General features: G+C 41.7%; 3 protein-coding genes across 4 annotated transcripts; 2 read left to right on the plus strand and 1 right to left on the minus strand.

Moving 5' to 3' along the window:
* Positions 1–669: 669 nt before the first annotated feature.
* On the plus strand, positions 670–9,907 carry zfp91 (ZFP91 zinc finger protein, atypical E3 ubiquitin ligase). The gene is made up of 12 exons (XM_086120411.1): positions 670–1,497; positions 3,282–3,322; positions 4,032–4,148; positions 4,373–4,412; positions 6,109–6,225; positions 6,292–6,390; positions 6,488–6,670; positions 6,753–6,803; positions 6,927–7,005; positions 7,771–7,885; positions 7,968–8,067; positions 8,164–9,907. The coding sequence occupies exons 1-12, from the start codon at positions 1,100–1,102 to the stop codon at positions 9,131–9,133; spliced, it is 2,310 nt and encodes a 769-aa protein (XP_085976537.1). The 5' UTR covers positions 670–1,099; the 3' UTR covers positions 9,134–9,907.
* LOC147200277 (uncharacterized) lies at positions 9,897–11,591 on the minus strand. The gene is made up of 2 exons (XM_086120412.1): positions 10,813–11,591; positions 9,897–10,644 (listed from the first exon to the last, which is right to left on the minus strand). The coding sequence occupies exons 1-2, from the start codon at positions 10,893–10,895 to the stop codon at positions 10,002–10,004; spliced, it is 726 nt and encodes a 241-aa protein (XP_085976538.1). The 5' UTR covers positions 10,896–11,591; the 3' UTR covers positions 9,897–10,001.
* A 792-nt stretch (positions 11,592–12,383) lies between these two features.
* Positions 12,384–20,482, plus strand: cntf (ciliary neurotrophic factor). 2 transcript variants are annotated; one of them, XM_086120609.1, is made up of 3 exons: positions 12,384–12,738; positions 15,736–16,050; positions 16,718–20,482. In XM_086120609.1, exons 1-3 carry the CDS (start codon positions 12,619–12,621, stop codon positions 16,874–16,876), a joined length of 594 nt encoding a protein of 197 aa, XP_085976735.1. In that variant the 5' UTR covers positions 12,384–12,618; the 3' UTR covers positions 16,877–20,482. The 2 variants fall into 2 exon arrangements, with proteins under 2 accessions (XP_085976735.1, XP_085976736.1); XM_086120610.1 differs by having other exon boundaries at positions 15,736–16,102; positions 16,718–16,831.
* The last annotated feature ends 1,882 nt before the right edge of the window (positions 20,483–22,364 follow it).

Below are 22,364 nucleotides of genomic sequence, written 5' to 3' on the forward strand. Positions count from 1 at the left end.
AATAACATTTCAGATTCTGTACTTTTTCTTTTTCTTTCTTTCTTTTACTTCTGTACCAGAGTTGATAAGTACTTCTATTTTTAGCAACGTTATTTCTTGAACAAGTATAGGTACTTTTACTTACACACTTGGCAATAATTTTGCCACAACTGCTGGGAGCATTTTAGTTAAACTTGGTTGCAAGTCACGCCAACAGACACATTTTATAGTCAGTGGCGCTATCTAGTGGCTATTAGCCAACATTGTTGTAAATGTTATTTTAAAAAGCAATATTGGTGCTGGTGATCATGGTCAGCCATTTTGGCTCCATCGATATTTGTACTACGGGAAAGGAATATTTTAAAGGTGTATTCAACACCATAATGCTGGGCGAAATACAGCAATTTATATATAGGTATATATAAGGCAATTACAATATATGCATAGTTCTTTCTTTATCTACTACGCGTCAGGTCAGTATCGATAACATGCATAGTTATTAAATATAACATTGACATAAAACATGGAAAAATAATTACAACAAAAAAATGTAAAAAGCTATCAAAAAAAGATCGGGAGAATAAACTACTATAGCCACAATTTGAACTCCAATTCCCACAATGCTCGACAGCCCGCACGACAGATGATGTTTTTTGTAGATCTACAATCGACGCAGCCGCACTGCGAGCGAGTGCGAAACAGAACAACAGAATCCAGGTGATTTGTGCAGCTGCTAAAGCGCAGTGGATCTCACGAACGTTTCCCCTCGATTTGTGTTTGGCTTAAAGGAGACGCAACAAAGCGCACAAAATGGTTGCGCTCCAGGCCCGCTCGAATAAGTAGGTTTACTATAGCTTTAAGAACGCGAAAACGGCGGCTGCTTCTTTAAGGTTATATCGGGTAATTTCCGAATAGATAATTAAGAAAAGTTTTCATTTTGTAATCAATAAATCGATGTGTATAATTTGCGACGAACCTTTTCCGAAAATGCTCCACAGTCGGACAGAGGCCTCTCAACATCAAAATGTCTGTATACTAGATGTGCGCTATTCCTCGTTTTGCAAGTAAACCATCCGGACTTTCTGCGGAATTAAAGACGGGCTAAAGTGCGTTCTCGGTGATGGAAGCAACCAGCGACCGAAATGAAGATGTAAATAAAGGCAAAGAGCTGGTGGAGCACAAGGCCGCAGAGCAGACCCCGGCCCCGGGTGCGGCCGTTACCCCGCGGCGAGGGCTCAGGGAGCGGGGAGCCACCCGCACGAGATCCGGCGACCCCGCTTCACAAGCGGCCGTGAACGGAGCTACGCAGGGCTCTGGGAGGGTTTTACGCGACCGCTCCACTCGGGCTGTCCCGGCCTGGCTGAAGGGCACCAAAAGTGAAGAGGACGAAGACGAGACCAGCGCCGGTGCCAGCAAGCGGAGGAAAGTTTGGAACTCCCGTCGGAAGAAAAGCGGTGACTCCTCGGGGTCGGTGGAAGCTGGTGATGGCGTCGCAGGTGACAGCCCGCAAGCCATTGAGTAAGTTTGAGCACCACTATTAATTAGGGCATGTAAGGAATTACAAACGTACTTAGTGGCAACGTTTAACGTCAACAACGTGCCTTCAGCATGGTGCGTCCCGTTCGCTGCATGGGGAGGATGGGGCGGAATTTACCTGGCTTTTTAAGCCACTGTGGAAATGAGGTAAATGAGACTAGGAGACAACGGCGAGTTGTGTCCCATTTACAATATACACTAAACTGACTGTTAAGCAAGTGACTCTCTTTCATCCTTTTATGTGTATAATTTCTTAAAACCCAGAAACATGTCAACTCCCTCCCCTTCTTTAAAGGTACAGCTTTCTGGTGAATGTCCCTCCCTTGTGGGTCACCACACAAGCCCCCCGCCCCCCTAGAATTCACCATAGTAATAGTGCATAATTTAACAGATATCCTGAATGCTGCCAAGAAAAACAGCAGGTGGAGGTGCATCAGGTGTTCCTCCACATCTGCTTGGTCACAAGGAGTCATGATGTTGGTCATCTGGCCAAAATCTCCACAGGGGTGGCAACATCCCTCAGCCTTCATCACCATGTGCAGGGAGGCCCACGGGCTTTTTGAGCAGCGCACAATGTCGATCCATGGGTTGCTTTCCATGGTGGCAAACTCCTCCTTGGCGATAGCAAGCTTGGCTGTCTGGAGGCGCAGGGTACGAGCATAGACCAGGGGCCTTGAAGTGGTGATGTGGTGCTCCATGTCGTGCTTAACCACTGCTGCCGAGAACGTGGGTGTGGTGAGATCGGGGTACTCCGTGACCAGCTGTTGATAAGGAGCTCTGGTCGTGAGCATGTTTATTTATTTTGGCTCTAACATTAGCAGTGGCATTAAAAAAAAACAACAACAACAAAGTAAACATTGTTTGTAGTGATAGTTGCTGGGTAAATATATATCGTCTGTACAAATGTTACTAATAAATCATGTAAATACAGCACACTGACTACAATGAAATATCTCTTATGAAGCCGGTCGGCTTCTCTCCCACCAGACTAAACAATTTTTTTTTCTGGGGGAAATCCTGCAACATAACTCGTGTGAGTGGTTTAAAAAAATGTGCGTTTGAGGAATGTTATGTTACTTGGGTGTATGTATTTCCTCAGCGTTTGTTTGGGAATATTCGTTATTTGAAGTATCACACCCGAAGTCAAGGGTAATTTCCTGTTCAGGTGTCCATGGGATATTACATTGACTTTAGCATTTGCACTAGCGATGTTTTTAAAACAGTATGTTTTGTATTTTAAAATGCAATGCGTGTAATTGTTTTTGTTGTGTGTTTACTTTTACAGTAAACACCAGCTGAGTTTCATTCAACAGCGTAAAGTACCCTCAGGCACAGCAGAATCACATACGCTACATGCTTGCTTCGCAAGCAACATGGTTACATTCACAACGTCGAGAACTTGCCGTTCTGTACATTATTATTATTATTTTTTTTTTTTGTCAAATAACATTTCAAAGATGGAGGGAAGCCCAAATGAAAATCACGATTGAATTTCAATTAATCGTTTGGTGCTACTCGACAGCAAGAAGCGGCACGGGTGGATTTTTCTACTTAATTCAAATTCCACAATCGCAATATGAATCAGAATGTCAATGTCAGAATATGAATCAGAAGACAAGTGTGGGTGGATTGAACAATATTGTTAAAAAAAACAACAACTTGAATTACCTTTTTCAGTTAAAACTTCCTGGTGAGTGTCTCCCCCTTGTGGGTCACCACAACACTTTAAATTTGATGAATGACGGCATCTTCTTCTCTCTGTGTAGCTCTGCAGAGGAACCCAAGAAACCTACCACTAATGTTGAAGGTAATTGGATTCTTTTAAACCTTTGCATTCATGTGACACAAACCAAGTCTTTGCATGCCGATTTACACTACTGCACAAGTTGGGGCTATTCAGCTTGAAGAAATGTATGTCTTTTCACACTCAACACGTTCAACTCCTTATTTATGTTCACTTTTTCCAAGACTTAGGGTTAAAAAAATAAATTTTAAAAAAACGGGAAAAAATGTGGTCTAGGATTGGCTGATATTGAATGAGTGTTAATTTCAGGATTTACTTAAAATGCCCGATAATCTTTACATGTGAACTGAATTTGTCCTCAACATGTTTCTAGACACGTGCCCATGGCCCCATTGTTGACCCTAGATAACCTGGACAGCATTTTAGTGCAACATGCTGTTCTCTAACAGGAAGCTGAAAGACCAATTTTACACCATGTGACACCCTGTGGCTGTGTTTTTTGGTCCAAACACCCATTTGGAATTTTGCTGTCCCGTTCCTTGTTAGAGAACATCAAGTTGTGCTAACAGTACTGAAAGATTGAACAGGTGAACATTCAGGTCAAATTAAGTTGACCTGCAAAGTTTATCGGGCATTTTAGGTTCATCGTGAAAGTTTACGTTCAAGCCAAAAATCCCAACTTTTATTTGTGTTCAGTATGGGCCAAACTCTGACATGACAGGGATGATAATGATAATAATGTTCAATGTTTCCTCCTCCTCTTCTACGCCAGCTCTTCCCTCCAGGCTCTCTCCAGCCCAGAGTCGAGCCAAGCCTCCATCTGGCAGGGCTGTCCGCAGCTCTGGCAAGCCAGTGTGCAAAACTGAGCTCGGAATAGAGCATCAAGTTGGTGAGCCACTTGTTGACGGCAACTCATAACAGTGCACGAAACTGGAACCGTAAGCTGACTGCTGCTCCAAATATGACACGGGCGTTAACTGACTCAACAACCGGATTTTTCACTGGAAAATAATAAAAATGTACTCGGCTGTGAATTTGTGTTTATTGAAGACAGTGGGTTGCTTTGGGTTCATGAAGTTGTATTCACTGCTGCTTTCTCTCCTTGTTTCTTAGCCGCTTCGGGAGAGGCGAACATTAAAGAAAAGTATGACATGTAAGTTTATTTTGTTCCTAAAATGAGTTCAGATTTACAGTGACTCAATCACAATCGTGCACATGTACCATAAACAAATTAAGGGTTCTTCAAGTTGGTTTCATTGGAAAAGCTTTGTTTTTCGAATATGACGGATGACCGAAATGCGACGAGGACTTTCAAAGTATTTGCTAACACCGTATAATAAGTAAACACTAATAAGCATTAGTTAGGCATACTGAGTTTATCATTTATCAAGGATGTTTCTGACATGGATAATCATTCGTATGTAGTTTATAAACACGGGTGCAAATGTTTTACTCATCATTAATTGGCTATCTATAACATGCTTAATGATTGCATTTTTATACTTTATAAATGAGAGAAGACGGCTCGGATAGGCTCCAGCACCCCCCGCGACCCTAGTGAGGATCAAGCGGTTCGGAAAATGGATGGATGGATAAATGAGAGATTCAACCCTTCTAGATTATGTATTGCGTCACATACCAATCAGTTATTTTGGAATTGCCTGTGGTTCTTATGATCATTTAGAAAGTGTACGCAAATGATGAACACACAATTTCGATACGCATGCGTGCACTTACACATAAACTCTTCAGACATGTACTAATAGGTTAGCGAGTGTGTTAGCAGATTTTTTTTCCCCAATAAATATCTTATTAACACATGCATCCATTCTTTCAGGTAGTTACAAAGCACTTACCAATCATTAATTAACTATTCTGTGTGAGCTCATCGAAAGTGAGCACCATCTATGCCTTGTAAAGCATTTATAGATGAGATTTAAAGACTGACAAAGCCTCGAGACTCCCACAAATCTGTTATCTTGACACGACGCAAAGAATTACAGAATGGTAGTTCCTTAATATTGATTTATATTTAAACTAACGATGGTAAACGTGGCAAAAGAAAACCTCGTCAACACCAGCATTGAAACACATAAAATATTTGATTAAAAACATATCAAAACTTTCAGGATCAAAAAAGAGAAAATATTTCAGTGATAATTTAATGAAAAGGAAACTCCGAATCATATGTGACAAATAAAATACATATTCTATGTATACATGCACACACCTATCTATATGTATACTCATGCATACTTTTGCAATGTTCAACACATGAAAATTAATATCAATTAAAATCTTGATGAAATTAAAATAATATCTATGCAATTTCAATCAAATCTGTCAACAATTAATTTCATTTTCCTGTGATCTTTCAAACACTGAAACGGTATCGGTGTTCATCTATCCTTTTGCTTTTAGCGGAAGCAGCAGCTTTCCCGGAAACCCCTGGAAGCTTTTTACTTTGTCTGCTATTTCTGGATAGCCCTGAATTAAAATGGCACACTAGTTAGCAAACTCGCCAAGTTTCACCCGACTTGTAGTTTTTAAGGAGTTGCTTATATTTGGTGGGCGCAGCAATGCACAGCTCAGCAATTGGAGCTGTGACAACAATCGGGTTCCCATCCACCTCAACACGCTTGAAAGCAGACATGGTCCCTCCTCGATCTTTTTCACATGCACTTTTTTTTTTTTTTGGGATACGACAGTCGCATTTGATCTCAGTCCGTTGTGTAAGTGCACTTAATGTTGTCTATCCAGTACATGCTTGTGTTGTGTGATCATTAAATGTGGTTCGAGGCAACATGACACATCTCTTTATTGAGCTGTTGTGATTTTTCCTTTCTTAGTAAAAACGGAGAAGAAAAGAGCGAAGGCGTTGGTCGTCACTTTGTGGATAAGGAGGACCCTCAATTTCAAGGCAACACAAATGACCTGACCGCGGCTTCAGCTTCACTGCCTCAGGGGTAAACTTGACTCAAGTGCATCATCGTGCTCATTACTGAAAGCTCACCATGATTTTTATTTTTTAGTGAAGCAGACGAGGAAGAGGTTATCAGCAGTGATGAGGACGTTCCCTTTCGAGACGATTTAAATGATCAGAGCTACGACCCCAAGGCGGAAGGATTTGTGTATGTACCGCAATATGGTGCAAGTGCTGTAGTTACTGTTCCAGGCGTGTACGCTCACCTTTGACTTTGTCCAATAACATGCGGTCCCTTGTTTCAGGGATGCCCCCAAGCCAAAGCGCCGGATTCCTCCGAGACATAAGGACAAGAAAGAAAAGGAGAAAGCGCCCAAGAAGGAGGAGGTGCAAGAGATAAAAATGGAGGGCTCAGACAACTTACAGAACGCAGAGATGGAAGTGAAGCTTGAAGAAGAATTGGCGGATGACCCTGACGGGCCGAGGAAGTAAGATACAGACAAACTAGCTGATTAAACTGCATTCATTCTCGGAAATGTAAGTTCCAAAATTGGTTCTACCTCCATAAAGGAGGGGTCGACGGAAGAAAGATGATAAGACGCCACGGCTGCCAAAAAGAAGGTATGGTGGGGCCATGAACAAGTTGGCACTTTCAAGGCATCCCCTCATGAGTTTGACTACGTACATACATATCGGTTAATACTGGCACTGAGTCTGATGACCCTGATGACATTTCCCATGCAGAAAGAAGCCCCCAGTGCAGTACGTCCGATGTGAAATTGAGGGATGTGGCACTGTCCTGGCTCATCCACGCTACCTGCAGGTAAATGCAATTAACTGTTGCTATGCCCTTCTACAGGGTGCCCGCATGTCCTGGAAAACCTGGAAAAGGATTGATGAAATTTCCAGTCGTGGAAAACACATGGAAAATGAGGGAAAAAAGTAAAATGTCGTGGAAAAACTTGAGTTGTCCTGGAAAATGATTTTTCTTCCCTCTTCTTCTCCCTGCCTTGTGGGTCAGTGCAAACGGGTCAAACAGACATGGCGGTCTGTTGTCAGCTCCCTTCGATGGGCAACATTGAACTGGAGCGCTTTTCTGCTTCATCTTTGGTTCTCGCTGGCACAGCACCCCACATGATGCGACCAACCAAATTGCATTTAGGGCCAACGTTTTTTACTCACTATTTCATACTTGCTCCATTGGTTCGAAAGCACGAACAGAAAATACATGAATGAGGAAAAACTTCATTCAGCTCTATTAAAAGAGTGTATATGCGCACAAAGAGCAGGCCTCTGACTTTTCATGCAGTTTTTAGTTTGTGTTATGCTTCTGCACCTCCCGATTTATTGGTTCGCTGATTTCAGTTTATGACCTAGAAGTGTTTTCCATCCAAATATTGACTGTAATTCTGACTTGAATACTGCCTTAAAGGTTTGTGGCGGTGACTATGGTTCATTGAGATTCATAAAAGACTGTACAGGTTATGTTGCTGCTATAAGAACACAAATTCCTATCCCGATATTAGTGCAAATGCGGAGAACCTATTCAGCCTAACCTTTCAATTGTTTGCGATGTTTCACACACCAGCACCATATCAAATACCAGCACTTGCTCAAAAAGAAGTATGTGTGTCCTCATCCTTCATGTGGAAGACTCTTCAGACTTCAAAAGCAGCTACTTCGTCATGCCAAACACCATACAGGTACCCGTTGAGCTGTAAAATGTGCACCGTGTTGGTGATAGTTATTTGGGTCTTGCCATTCATGTTTGTTTGTGATTCTTAGACCAGAGAGACTACATCTGTGAGTTCTGTGCTCGTGCCTTCAAGAGTTCCCACAATCTGGCTGTCCATCGCATGATCCACACAGGAGAGAAGCCCCTCCAGTCAGTGCCTCCAGGATTTCCATAATTTGCACGGACGTAGATAACAGCACCGCATTCCTGAAATGGGTTAACTGGAACATGTTCTTGTGCTAATAGGTGTGAGATCTGTGGCTTCACCTGTCGCCAGAAGGCCTCCCTCAACTGGCACATGAAGAAACACGACGCCGATGCCACCTATCAGTTTTCCTGCTCCATTTGTGGCAAGAAGTTTGAGAAGAAAGACTGTGTGGTGGCCCATAAAGCCAAGAGTCACCCAGAAGTACTCATAGCCGAGGCGCTCGCAGCCAACGCCGGCGCCCTCATCACGACCCCCGCGTCCATGCTGGAGCTGCCGGTCACCCCCGTGCAAGGAGAGGTGGGAGCTGGTAGCCTGGAAATAGTTCGAGGCGGCCAGGGGGGGCAGGTTCAGCCGCCGGGCCAGGAAGGACATGTCGGGTCTCAAGTGTCTCAGGTTGCACAGGGAGGTCATGTGGCCCCGCAAGTCAGTCACCAGGTGGTTCTCCTGGGACAAGAGCAACCACTCCACACCATGCAGGTGCCAGTAACAATTGCCCTTTCCCCTATCGACCCCCCATCGCCTGCCGACCACCACCAGCAGCAGCAGCAGACGCAACTTCAGCTCCAGATGCCCGTCCAGTTTGTTCAACAGTCCCCGCAACTTGCCCTGCACTCCCCGTCGGTGGTGGCTCAGTCCCAACCCCAATCCCAGTTACAGTCTCTTCATCCCTACTCCTCCCAGCAACAGAGCCACGGGCAAATCGTACAAATGACCTTCCAGCCAGTCAGCCAGTCGCAGACTGCCATGCAACAAATCCCACTCCTAACCACCTCTCAGCAGCTTACCACCCTGCAGACAACCACGTCTGGCCCCCCGCTACTGTCTTCATCCCAGCCACAGGAGGCCTCCAACAGGAACAATCCCGTGCTGGCAGCCTCCTCTCCACCAGCAAATTCCTTCCATCCAACGGAACGAGTGGGAGCGAGCGGGGTTGCCTGGGAGCAAATGGACCAAGGGGACGTCCTGTCCAACAACACTGCGGCGGACGTACAGCGGATCATCATTTGAAATGAGAAGGGTGCACACACCCTAAAGAGGCCACTTGATGTCACCCACAACAATACTGTAATGCAAAGTTAAAAGGTTCATATAGGATCACTCATTCATATTTGGTAGCTTTTTTTAGAATAGCTGATCAGGGAATCATATGTCTGTGCGTAACTTTGTACATAGTATTCCTGTAAACGTCATTAGCTTTTTAAGGGAGTGTGCTGATTGATTGTTGTAACGCTTTTACTATTAATAGGCACTATGAAGGCATAATTCTAAGTAATTGACGTCACAACATATAATGTCCAGTATGCGTCCTCTCATATACGAGCTTGAAAATTGAATCACACCCAAAATATACTGTAGAAATCTATAGCAACCGGACAGGTTAGAATAAGATGACCTTGACCTTGAAGTGTTAATTAAGCCATGTGTTTATTAAGTCCACATTATATATAATGACTATTGACATTAGGACTGCCACTAACATATTATATTTGCGTATTCAGTTAACAGCTGAACTGTTAGTGGATAAACATCTTGTCAAAGTCTACTGTCGGGATTAAAAAGAAAATTGTCTATTTATATAACATGAAAAGAGATTGTTCTTGTACTCAGTAACTGAACCTGTCGTTCCTTGTTCGTGGCTGTCAGCTTGATGACCTGTACAGATAATTGTTTGCAGTTTTGGCTTTGAGCAAAATGTGCTGCAAGCTTTGTGGTCGGGATGCTCTTGGAGCAGATATGCCAACTCTTCATTTATAGGATGTAAATAAATGTCTTAACAACAAACTTATTGTTTATTGGTAGTCCAGATGAGATTTATGGGTAGATAGAAAGTCACTTTTTATCAGCCATCTTTACAGTGTCCCACCTAATGTTTACATCAGTACATATTGTGGCGTTCTTTGCTTCTCAGCATGTTGAACTGCTTCATGGCTTTCTTAGGAGGGATCAGTGTGTCGCTCACACCAACCCTGCGCTTCTTCATCATCTGGCCTTCTGACTCATCTTTCTCAGCCTCCGGGGGCTTCTGGGAGGTGCCCGTACGTGACCCAACTTCCCCCTCGTCACTCAAACTTGCATGAGAGTCATTGGGAGTAACTGTTGTCTGGAGATCACTGTCGTGTGCAAACTTGCACTTGATCCCAAATCTACATCTTCCACTTTTCCTGTAGGAGACGCATATCCTCTTGCCTCCAATCTGAGAGGGCTTGGCCTGCATTGTGAGGGGGACATGTTTCTGCAAGGCACTGAGTTTTTGCTCAGCCTGAGCTTTGAATGGGTTTGCAAACACGCTGCTTTCTGAGCAGCCATGCAGACTAGGAGGGGGCAGTTTGTGAGGGCTGGTTGTGGCGGAAGAAGAAGTCGTCAAACTGGACTGTTTTTTACTTGTATGTACCGACTTGTAAGATTCCAGGTGTCCGTGGTCAGATTCATCAGACTCACTGGTGGCAGAATCTGTCTCCAGCAAGTAGTTCCGGGTCTTCTTGTCCGGTGGAGCCCCATCAACGACATCCGTTCTCATGCTATTAATTTGGTCGAAAAAGGGTGCAGAGAAGAAAAGCCACAATAAATGAAGTGATCCACAATCAGAGGTAATTAGAACGTTTGGCATTTGAAAGCAATCATCGGCTAGCCAACTGCCAAAACATATAAAAGATAACATCCAAACATTGGTATAGGCGTTACCTTACCTTCCACGATTACTGTTTACATTCTCGGAGTCTCCATCACTGTCGGACTCAGATGAGCCGCTGTACCCAACAAGAGCGTTCATGACAAAACCAACGAGCTATATGTTAGACGGAGCGCCAGCTACTCACATCTACTTCGATACATTTATTATTACAGAAACAAGCGGTAAATATCAAATCGATAAGGTATATACATATGTGATCGTCGCCATTTCCTCATTCAATCGGACATGCTACGATATTAGCTGCTAATTCTTGTTCTACCGCTGTTTACAATGCAGGTGCCTTGGCTGACCTCTACAGTGCTTAGCTGGTATTGTTTCATGTCGCAACAGCACAGAAAAACTACTGCACTGGGGGTCCTCGGTTTACGACGGAATTTTGCTCCTAATGTGGTGCTGCTCGGATTTATACGTCAATCAGAACGTAGGGCACTTTATTGAGGCAGTAATGAAGTCATAACTAATGTAAATATATGCAAGAAAACCACTTGTAGGCCATAAATACTTGTATAAGTACGGCTAAAAGTGAAGTTCCCGGATGTGCCGCATGACATCGCCACTATGCAAGCTTGTTCATCGCGCACCGTTCGCAACTTCGAAACATCACACGTCAGTACGGAACTATTTGCTCAGCCAATGCCAGTGTTCATTCTCAAGTATAATAATTTTTTTCTGCACAAAGAGATCAAGAACAATGAAAAGTGAACGTATTCACAAATACACAACTTTCTGCTGTGTATTAACCTACATTACTAGGGTCGCAGGTGTGCCGGAACCTATCCCAGCTGATTTAATGGAAGAGGTCCTTGAACTGGTCACCAGCCAATCGCAGGGCACATATAGACAAACAACCATTCACACTCATATTCACAGCTATAGACAATACTGTATCGTTTCAAGTTAACCTACCAAGCATGTTTTTGAAATGTGGGTACGTAGGCATGGGGAGAACATGCAAATTCCACACGGGAATGTCCGGAATTTAAAACATGACCTCAGAACAATGTGAGACGGATGTGCTAACGTTTTTGTTATACTGTATTACATTTTTCAGACATTTAGAATCACCAAATTCTCTGCCGTCCAGGTCATTGTAATTCGCCGAAATTAAGGTTACTGGACTTCTGGGAACCAAATAAAATTTGGCTTGAAATGTGTAACTCTGTGTAAAACAAATAAAACATCCAAGTTTCACTTTTTGAAAGGAAATTATTGAAATAAATAGACTTTTTCTGTATTTATTTTTGGGGCACCCACTTAGACATACACGTTAATCTTAAGAAGAAAAAATGTAAATAATCTTATTGATATTCTGCGGTATATGTAAACGAGCATTATTGTTTTCGGCTACCACAATTTCTACCTGTGTTTTGTTATATCGAATATAACCACTGAACATGCTGAACAAGTAAAGATGCTTCTACCGGCAACACCAGACTTTTACTTGAACCGTTTGAACAGCCTTCCTTAGTCAGCAAAAAGTTTATAAATAACAGGCTGCGTCTTCCCGTCCAGCTCCGCTCTCCGCCCCCGCGGATCGTTCCAAATTCCTCGGTGCTGGCATCAGGTTCCTGGGGGAATGGGCGGAGAGTCTGCCGTAAATCCTGCTGCAGAACGCGAAGTGACGGAGTCGGAAACGTGTTACTGCCCCCAAAACATACAAGGGGCTTTTTGAAGTTTCACAAAGGCTGAAGTTAATTTAGGAATGACGATGAATTCGTTGCCGGGGTGATCCGGGCGTCATTCAGCCTTTCCTGGAAGTAGGATCGAGCCCTCGCTTCTACTGGAGCTTTCGGGAGGTCAGATGGCAGACCGGCGGAGTGGTGCGGCCGGGGCGCCCGATCAAGGCAGGACGACGGCGGCCCGAGCGGCTGCTATAGCCGAACTTTTGCTTCTGGAGATCTCCAATTTACTGGAACTTTATGTGAGTGGGAGAGAGACCTCACGTTTTCCACAAATCTACACGGTGTATGTGTGTGGTTTGTGAGAAAGAGAGACCGAGGGAGAAAGAGATTAATTAACACATTTCCATGAGTGTTTGTTTGTGTGACATTTCACGTGTTTGTGTCTGTTGCCCAGAGCCAACCCACGTCTCCATGAGACAAATTTGAGTTTGGAGCCCTGTATTTCTGACAGTAATACAGATTATTGGCACTCATTGTGGAGGGATTACAATGACTAAAACAAATAAAAATACAAGAGCCAAAGAGAGTTGATTTACAAAATATTTCAAGTAATAAAGCACGGAATGGGATACTGAACATCATTTAGGCCTAGACAAATAAGATAGTACGCAATATTTACTGTTAAAGTGTCAATTGGTTGGTTATTTTAAAAAATTGAATAAAATCAATTAGAGATTTCATAATAATGATATAAAAGCCTTAAAACTTGAGCTTTTGCTCAATACTACCACCCTCACCCCCAAAATAATGAATGAATGAAAAAGGATTCTTGGATCTGTTGACTGTTATTTGCACGTGTGGTCATATCCTAAGCAGAATCTTGGTTGACCCATGCTTTGGGGTTGCTCTAGTCTTGCCTCAGCAGTCTAACTGCTGGTAAAATCAATGAATCCTTACTATTTTGCCAAATAAAGCTAGCACAGTGGATGAGTGGTCGGTGCGTCTACCTCACAGTTCTACGGTTTGGGTTCAGATTCTCACTCTGGCCTTCCGGTATGAGGTTTGCATGCTCCCCCTATGTTTGTGTGAGTTTTCTTTGGGCTTCCTTACGTATTTAAAAAATGTGTGCATGTCTGGATCCGTGATTGACTGGCAACCAGTTTGTGTGATTTCCCTGTCTCTACCAAAGTCAGTTGAGATAGGCTCGAGGTCACCTGTGGCCCTGATGAGGACAGGCCGTATAGGAAATTACAGGATGGCAACAGTTAGGTCAAGATCATTGAAATAATGATAATTTTCCCATTATATGACACCGCAATACATGTGAACTTAGTCACGTTATAAGGTTTCACAAAATATGGGAGGCATTGACTATTTATTTAGAGTACTTTAATTTTCAGGCATTGCCCATTTTTTTCCACACTAACAAACCATTGTTAAGGGTCTATGATAAGGGCATATTCCTATGCCAGTCAGAAGGAATCGATTCTGCGGCCCTTTGGTCACAGGGCACATACACATAATGTAGGGCATGACTGCTGTGCACAAATGTTTGGGTGAGAGTCAGTTGGGGTTACCCAAATACGATTACAGACTTTATAATGTACAGTATTTCAGTATTTAAGTCAGTACATTTGTTGTTCATGATTTTCACATATTTTGAGATGTACCTGCAAAAAGACAGTAATTAGTATAAACAGAACATTAGGGGCGGCTTGCTAAAAGGCATGTTCAGAAGTATTTGAGAGGATTACTGGCGCCCTCTTATGCAACCAGTCTCCATTTTTAAAATTTGGGTGAACCTAAACTGCCATACTCAAAGTGTAAGGAAATGGAAGGAACCATGAAGAGGACGCGTGTTATGAAGAGATAAGAGGGCTGGGGTTGGGGTTTTTTTCTTTCTTTTTGGGGGTGGGGGGGCTAAACCGGATATGAAGCATTAAGAGATGTGGGTTGGTGACCCCCACCCACTCCCCGCAAACGTTCACCAACGCCTGGCCGTGAAGCCTTCATCTACCATCCCCACATTCTTTTCCTTCTTAATTATCTCCTCTTTGGTTTCTCGCCAGTTCGTTACCTCATCATCTCTACTCACGCAGCTGACTTGTAACTAAGGGAGCAGTTTGGCGCAAAACCTTGTTTGCTCTTCTTCAGATATGATCTGACCCTCATTCATTTGTTTTCTGCTCTTATCTTTGATACGGATACATTTTTAAAAGCAATCACAGAACTAGCTAAAATAGACAGATGACTGAAGTCAGGCATCTGCAAGCTCTGAAGAAGCATGAGAACTATCCTCATCATTTGAATCAGCTGTGTTGCAGCAGGGACAGATGGAAAACAGGCAGGACGCATTTTGGACACCCCTGACTTAAGTGCAATGACGGAGACTGTTTCATAGCAAACCCAGATCCAGTGCAATATGACGGGTCCTTGTTGGTTTATTACAACATTATTTTCCTATGGCGGTGACAATACATGAATTTGGAAACAAGTCCAAATGTGCCTTAGTTTTTCACTAACCTACATACTATGCATGCCACTTGAATAATATAGCTTAATGTTTAGCACTAACCCAGTCTATGCCGTAACATTTCTCAACTATGCTGCCACACGTGATTATTTTGCTATTCAACTAGTCACCGGTAGTAGTCGCGATTACTCAATTAATCGAATCACATGCATAGTAAATCGCAACATATCACATCATCATTAGCTTACAGCCCAAATTCTTTAAGGTACAAAATATGTATACAGTATAAATAAAGACAACCAAGATGACAGTAGATTCAACCTTAATTAAACTTTGTAGCTTGTACCAGCAATCCTGACATCTTTATAAATGTTGAAATTGAAGGTGATACAGTGGCCTTAAAATTTAGGGCTGTAAATGTTTAGTGATTTTTAAAAATTGGAGCAAAAAATACAAACTATGCTTGTCGCACGCTTTGCATTCTTTGAAACTTTCTATAAATAGGACTTCACTATATTTCACTCTTCTCAGGCATGCGAACGCCACAACCAAACCCAGAAAACAGGTGAGCTGTGACAGTCGTTAGGCCCTTTGGCACTACGATGTCATTTTCCTTCATTGACAGTAATTGGCAAAATGTCCGTCCCCCTTAGATGAAGGCGAGGCGAGGTAAACGCTGTACTGGTCGCCCGCCAAACGGAAATGGCCATTCAAATTTATAGTGTATAGAGTACCGTTAGAATTGAGTAGAAAGCATTCATCATCACGATCATTTTGTCTGTTTTGATTTTCACTTTGTTTGTATGCAATTGTTCCCAAAAAGAGCAAGCGGGAGACCTTCACTGCTGATGTCATAGCCGGGGACAGTCGTTTGGTGTCCGTACCTCCTCCGTCCTCCCAGCTGGACACCCCGGACAAGCTATGGCGCTTGCACGCGGCCCTGATCCAGTGCCGAGGCCTAATGGAGAGAGCCATTGCCAAAGAGGATGAGGAGATGGGCAGTGGGACGGGGGAGTACGAGACACTGAGGAAAATGGTGAAGGAGAGGCTCTCGTTTCTCATAAACATGACTGGAGAACTTGTCAAAGCTGTAGACGGCCCGGCGGTGATGATGCCAAGTTTGAATGACAGCGTGGAGGTAGGCCCCGATGGTAACGCTGACACGGGATCAAGGGTCAGAGGTGACAAAGGTACTCATGCTGTACACTGAAAAAAGTTTTGAGTGACATTTAATTTTAAAAAAACCCAGTACACCAAATTTTTAACTCATAAATAATAATAATAACATTGAAGTAAAATTACTTTAGAACTCTCCTTATAAAATTGACTTTGAATTTATGAGTGAAAAAAAATCGGAGTAGTTTTTTTTTCCAAGTAACTACCATACCAATTTCTTTCAGTGTACATAAGTACAAGTACAGATACTTGTGTAAAAAATGTTTAGTAAAAACAGAAGTAGCTTCCTCATTCTTGAACTGAAAAGTACAGATCCTGAAATGGGCCCCCCGAAAAAAAATAGCTGGACAGAGTTTTGCTGCAAGATCATTTCTGAGCATGAGCAAAACAAAAAACAATAATAAATTAAATTGGCAAAATGCACCTTTCCTCTCTGTGTTTCTTTCAGACTATTTTTCTAATGCCAGAAGAATGTATTTTTTTTAATGCTATGTCATCAACCGCAGAGGTTGAAAAAGTAGCAAGCCTATTTTGACCAAGTAAGACATAGAAAGTATATTTGTTTTAAAAAGTAAAATCTATCTGAAGTTGGATAGTGAGGTGCTAATGTGGTGCCTTCTCATCCCTAGCCGGACAGCCTGACCCTTTTTGAGCTGAAGCTGTGGGTGTTCCGCGTCTTCACAGAAGTGGACTACTGGGCCAAGACGGCAGTCACCATCTTGCAAGCGCTCCCTAAAGAGCGAGTCAGGACCACTCGCCATCGCAGTACCAGAAGCTCTCGCAGATGAGCTTGCATCATTGCGAGAGAGCAGTGTTTACAGACAGGTAAATGATGGAGAGCTATGGGGACACGAGCGTCTGTGTCATTAAGACAAACGGTGTGGTTCTGTTCATTTCAGTATAAAATGTCATTGCATTTTTTTAAAGACGATTCCGAAATACTTAAATAAAGTTGTGTGGTTTACAATGGAGTGGTTAGCACGTCTGCCTCACAGTTCTGAGGTTGGGTGTTCGAATCTCAGTCATATTTGCATGGTCGACCTGTGCGTTCTTTACCACTCTAACGTCCCCACACTTTCCACAAACATGCATGTGAGGTTCTGTGAAGACTCGAAATTGTCCACAGGTGTAAATGTGTGTGTGAATGTTTATTTTTTCTGTATGTGTCTTGTGATTGGCTGGCGAAGGATTCAGGTTGTACGCTCTACCCCAGGAGTCCCCAAGTCCGGTCCTCAAGAGCGCCTATCCAGCCTGTTTTGAATGTCGCCCCCCTCTGACACATCTGATTCGGGCTTGCTGATGAGCTGATCATTTGAATCAGATGTGTTGGAGGAGGGAGACATATAACAAGCTGGATAAGACTTGGGCATGCCCGACCTTGCCCAAAGTCAGCTAGGATGGTAGAAAATGGATGGATTTTCTTTACAGATACACCACACTGTGCAGTGTTGTGTTTTATCTTTTTTAATCCATAGGCGGATGACACATACCACATACAGCTCGCTCCGTTCTTTCCTCCAGCCCGTCCAACATTTTCATTTTCAAGCGTCCTGTAATGGTTGTTAGCTGTTTTTTCCCCCTCTAAAATGCGTTTGTTGAAATGTATTTATTCATAATTTAAGTTATTTTGTATTCATTAATCGAATAAATTGGTTCATTGAATTATAATAAATGATAAAAAATACCAGCATCCCTAATCAGGATAGGTGGTATTGAAAGTAGATATTTGGATGACATACAAAATATACAGTATGTTAAATAACTAGTTGATGAATTTGAATTAAAAGGAGAATTCATTATTTTACCATTTAAACATTTTTTTTACGTACATATTTATCTTCGGGTTTTTTTTAACCTCAGTTTAAGAGAGTTAAGTTGACCTAGCCCATCTCCCTTAAAGAAAAAAAGTGTGGCCCTAGAGCACAATATGCACATGCCTTGCCCACTGTGGTGTAAAATGCAAGCCTGGTCACATGTGAACAAGTGGAATTGTCTCTGGGCGTACCTGAACTGAACTGAACTGAACTGAACCGGAAACATTCATTCACAATACGGTGTCAGGTTGAAAAACTAGTGAGAAGATACAGAGTTCTTGATCCAATCTTTCTTTCGAGCTTTCTTTCTTTCTGTGTCAAGGGACACATTTTAAGAAGAAATACAGCCAGTTATGACTGGCTGTATTGCAACTGGTGCTGAACATTGGCTACAAATCATTCCAAAGACATTAGCATTTTGGGACTCCATAAAAAGGAGCACTGGAGGAATCTTTGTAACAGCATTCACACCCTGGTGTTTACTTGATGGCGTACCATTAAATTATCTGCGCTTCCTTGAACTCATGCTCGGTCAGTAGAAGTTTGATTGGTATCAAAGACAGCCCAAACCTCCATGGGGCCTGAAGCTAAGTTTGAATTTGGGGCCCCTCTATTTCTGCCAATCCCGCAACTTATTGACTTGTCATATTTGTATTTGAATATAATGAATAATTGAAAACTAAAAAGATAAAAGGGTCAACCGAGTGGACTCCGGTTGATTTACATTCCATGTGGTAAAGCACTATGGGATATGAGTATCATTTACAGTAGGGCAGTGGTTCAAACTTTTTACACCCTGTACCACCTTGAAAAAATAAACCATTATGACCAACATTTAAGTATGGTAGCATTGTAGGCCCAAGTGTTCATCACAAACAAAGCAGAGTTTTTATTCCTAAAAAATGTATTCGGTCATATTTTAACCCACTGCAACATTATGCACAGTTTGAACGTGAATACTGCGCTTGAATATAAAAATAAAAGCATGTACTGATAATTCAATTAAAATGTGTTACACGTTGAGTTAAATACCATTTGGATCCATTTTTCAATATAAAACGTTCAAACAGTAAATTAAATGCAAATGTATTGTACCACACAAAATACAATTGAACTGTACTTAGCAAGTGTCATGTGTTGTGATAAAAAAGAGTTTAAACAATTGTCACGTGAACAATTTGTGATTTTATTTTCTTGTCTCGTACCACTAGAGGGTGTCCATGTACCTTTTGGGACTCACCAATTGAGTCTGACTAAACGTCACAAAAATAGATCCGTGAATTGTATTTACTGTCAGCATGTCATCTGATTCTTATTGTTCTTTTGAGCAAAACTGCAACAATTATTTGTAGTGCAAGAACAACAGTAAAGTACAACAAATGAAATCACAAAGCTACATAAAAATGTCTAACTGTACAAAACGTTTTGAATATAACGAACAACAAAGCAAATACTTACAACTAATGCTGTGATTGAAAAGCCAAACCTTCCCACCCGATAAGTTCATTTATGCCTCGGGCCAACTTTGCTACCAAATGCACTGTATAATAATTTTGGCAGCCTTACTAGCAATACATGTTTGGTCTTGATAGAAGGGTACTCATATATATAGTTGAGAGGTGGCAAAATGTAAATGTTATTACAGCCAGATTCATATTTTTACGTCTCATTTTCATATAATAGAAAAAAACCAAAGCGGAAAAGATTGACATCCTTTGAACTACACAGACCCAAAAGTTTGTATTGTTCTTTCTTGGAGGTGACTAATACCACCGCGTTTGGGGCTATTGAAGTAGTGACTTTGGATTTCTTTGAAGCTGTCCAGCAGTCAGACAGGTCTGCATGCAGCTTCAGAGCCCATGTACCGACACGGCCGTGTTGTTCTACTTTCCTCATGTTGTAACTTTGTCCGCTCTGCTGACTTCACTGTATTAAGAAAATGTTGTGCCTGATGAATATTTGCCTATTGATTTCTTGGTGCGCAGTTACTGTTGTGTGTTTACTCTTTGAATGTAGTTTAGTGCACTGCCCGATGACCTTTTCTTATTGTGCGGAAAGAATTACACTCGCTAATCCTGTGTCCAAAAAAAGGCCTTCACAAAGATGACATTGCTTTCAGTTGGAATATTGTATTTTGATGTTTCTATTGAGAAATGTACAGACACTGTGAAATGTCTCCAATACTAGACACCCCACCCCGCCCTCCCCCAAAAAAATCCACAACATACAACCGACATTAATTAACAATTTTTTTGATGACTACTTGAGTTGAAACCAAGCATTATCTTTGTCATGGCACAGGTCATCGTGATGTATCTTATTCGACGAAATGAGCATGCGAGTGTACATTTAAGACAGATGCATGTAAGCTTAAAGAGATTGTCACATCATAAAGACCATATGTTACATAATGACACATTTGAAGAACCTCTTTTATTCTACCATGAGTGCCTGAAAAAGGACATTTCTTATGAATACGGAAGGAACCGTGTCATCACCCTTCATTTTTGGAGTTGTAATGGTCCAAGAAAAGAAAATTCCAGCCCTGCAATCTATTGATAAAACTCCAGTGACAACAAAGTGTGATTTAATATCAATCTATTCAGGTTAGTGACTTAATATCAGCTATTCACTGTTTTTGACAAATATGTGAATTAGGGATGGGCGTGATCACCAATTCATTGATCATTGTATTACCCCATCCGGTCAAACAAATGTTTTTTTTTTTCAAAAAACAATTGACTCTTTGTTCATTCCCCATCATCAAGGAAATACTGCTCATCCAAACGTCCATCCCGAACCTGTATATAATTCAACCACAATGCTTTTTGTATTATGACTCACGGTGGCATAGAAGTAACTACTGTCAGGCCAAAATGGTATTTACTGTACTTCATTTTGTACACCGACAACACAGCAGTCAGTTATACTCATGAGATTATTTTTTCATGATCACACGTCATAGCATTTGTCTTCCAAAAAAGTGTGATAAAAATCAAATGTATTTTTACTGTTGTTGCCATTCCAGTGCTGTGAAAAAGTCTACTACGAGCATTGTTGTTTTAAGGAGGTTTTTCCACAGCATTCAATTTGAAATACTGTGAGCGGAATTACATGAAAAATACAAAACAAATGTCAATACATGGAAGCATCATCACAAGCATCACCCATGACTCTGCACCATCCATGAACCAAGAAGTAACTTGCTAACTCACAGAAAAAAACGACCATGTATAGTAAGGCTTTTTTTGGCCGACAAAAAACGACCATGTATAGTAAGGCATTTCTGGCCGAAAAAAACGACCATGTATAGTAAGGCATTTTTGGCCGAAAAAAACCGACCATGTATAGTAAGCCGTTTTTCGCCCCAAAAAAACACCATGTATAGTAAGGCGTTTTTAGCCGAAAAAAACGACCAGGTATAGTAAGGCGTTTTTAGCGTCAAAAACGACTATATATAATAAGGCGTTTTTTAGCCGAAAAAAACAAGCATGTAAAGTAAGGCGTTTTTAGCCGAAAAAAATGACCATGTATAGTAAGGCATTTTTAGCCCCAAAAAAACGACCAGGTATAGTAAGGCGTTTTTAGCCGAAAAAAATGACCATGTATAGTAAGGCGTTTTCAGCCGAAAAAACGACCATGTAGAGTAAGGCATTTTTAGCCCCAAAAAAACGACCAGGTATAGTAAGGCGTTTTTAGCCGAAAAAAACGACCATGTATAGTAAGGCATTTTTAGCCGCAAAAAAACGACCATGTATAGTAAGGCGTTTTTAGTGTCAAAAACGACTATGTATAATAAGGCGTTTTTTAGCCGAAAAAAACAAGCATGTATAGTAAGGCGTTTTTAGCCGGAAAAAAAACGACCATGTATAGTAAGGCGTTTTCAGCCGAAAAAAACAACCATGTAGAGTAAGGCATTTTTAGCCCCAAAACAATGACCATGTATATATAATAAGGCATTTTTGGCCTAAAAAAAACGACCATGTATCGTAAGGCGTTTTTAGCCGAAAAAAACGACCATGTATAGTAAGGCATTTTTAGCCGCAAAAAAACGACCATGTATAATAAGGCGTTTTTTAGCCGAAAAAAACAAGCATTATAGTAACGCGTTTTTAGCCGGAAAAAAATGACCATGTATAGTAAGGCGTTTTTAGCCGAAAAAAACGACCAGGTATAGTAAGGCGTTTTTAGCCGAAAAAAATGACCATGTATAGTAAGGAATTTTTAGCGTCAAAACGACTATGTATAGTAAGGCATTTTTGGCCGAAAAAAAACGACCATCTATAGTAAGGCATTTTTAGCCCCCAAAAACGACCATGTATCGTAAGGCATTTTTGGCCGAAAAAAATGACCATGTATAGTAAGGCATTTTTAGCACAAAAAAATGACCATGTATACTAAGCCGTTTTTAGCCGAAGAAAACGACCATGTATAGCACTGCGTTTTTGGCCAAAAAAAAATG

This window comes from Hippocampus guttulatus, chromosome 9 (assembly GCF_054856545.1).
Source record: "Hippocampus guttulatus isolate MCC_2025c chromosome 9, RoL_Hgut_1.0, whole genome shotgun sequence".
Lineage (NCBI taxonomy): Eukaryota > Metazoa > Chordata > Actinopteri > Syngnathiformes > Syngnathidae > Hippocampus > Hippocampus guttulatus.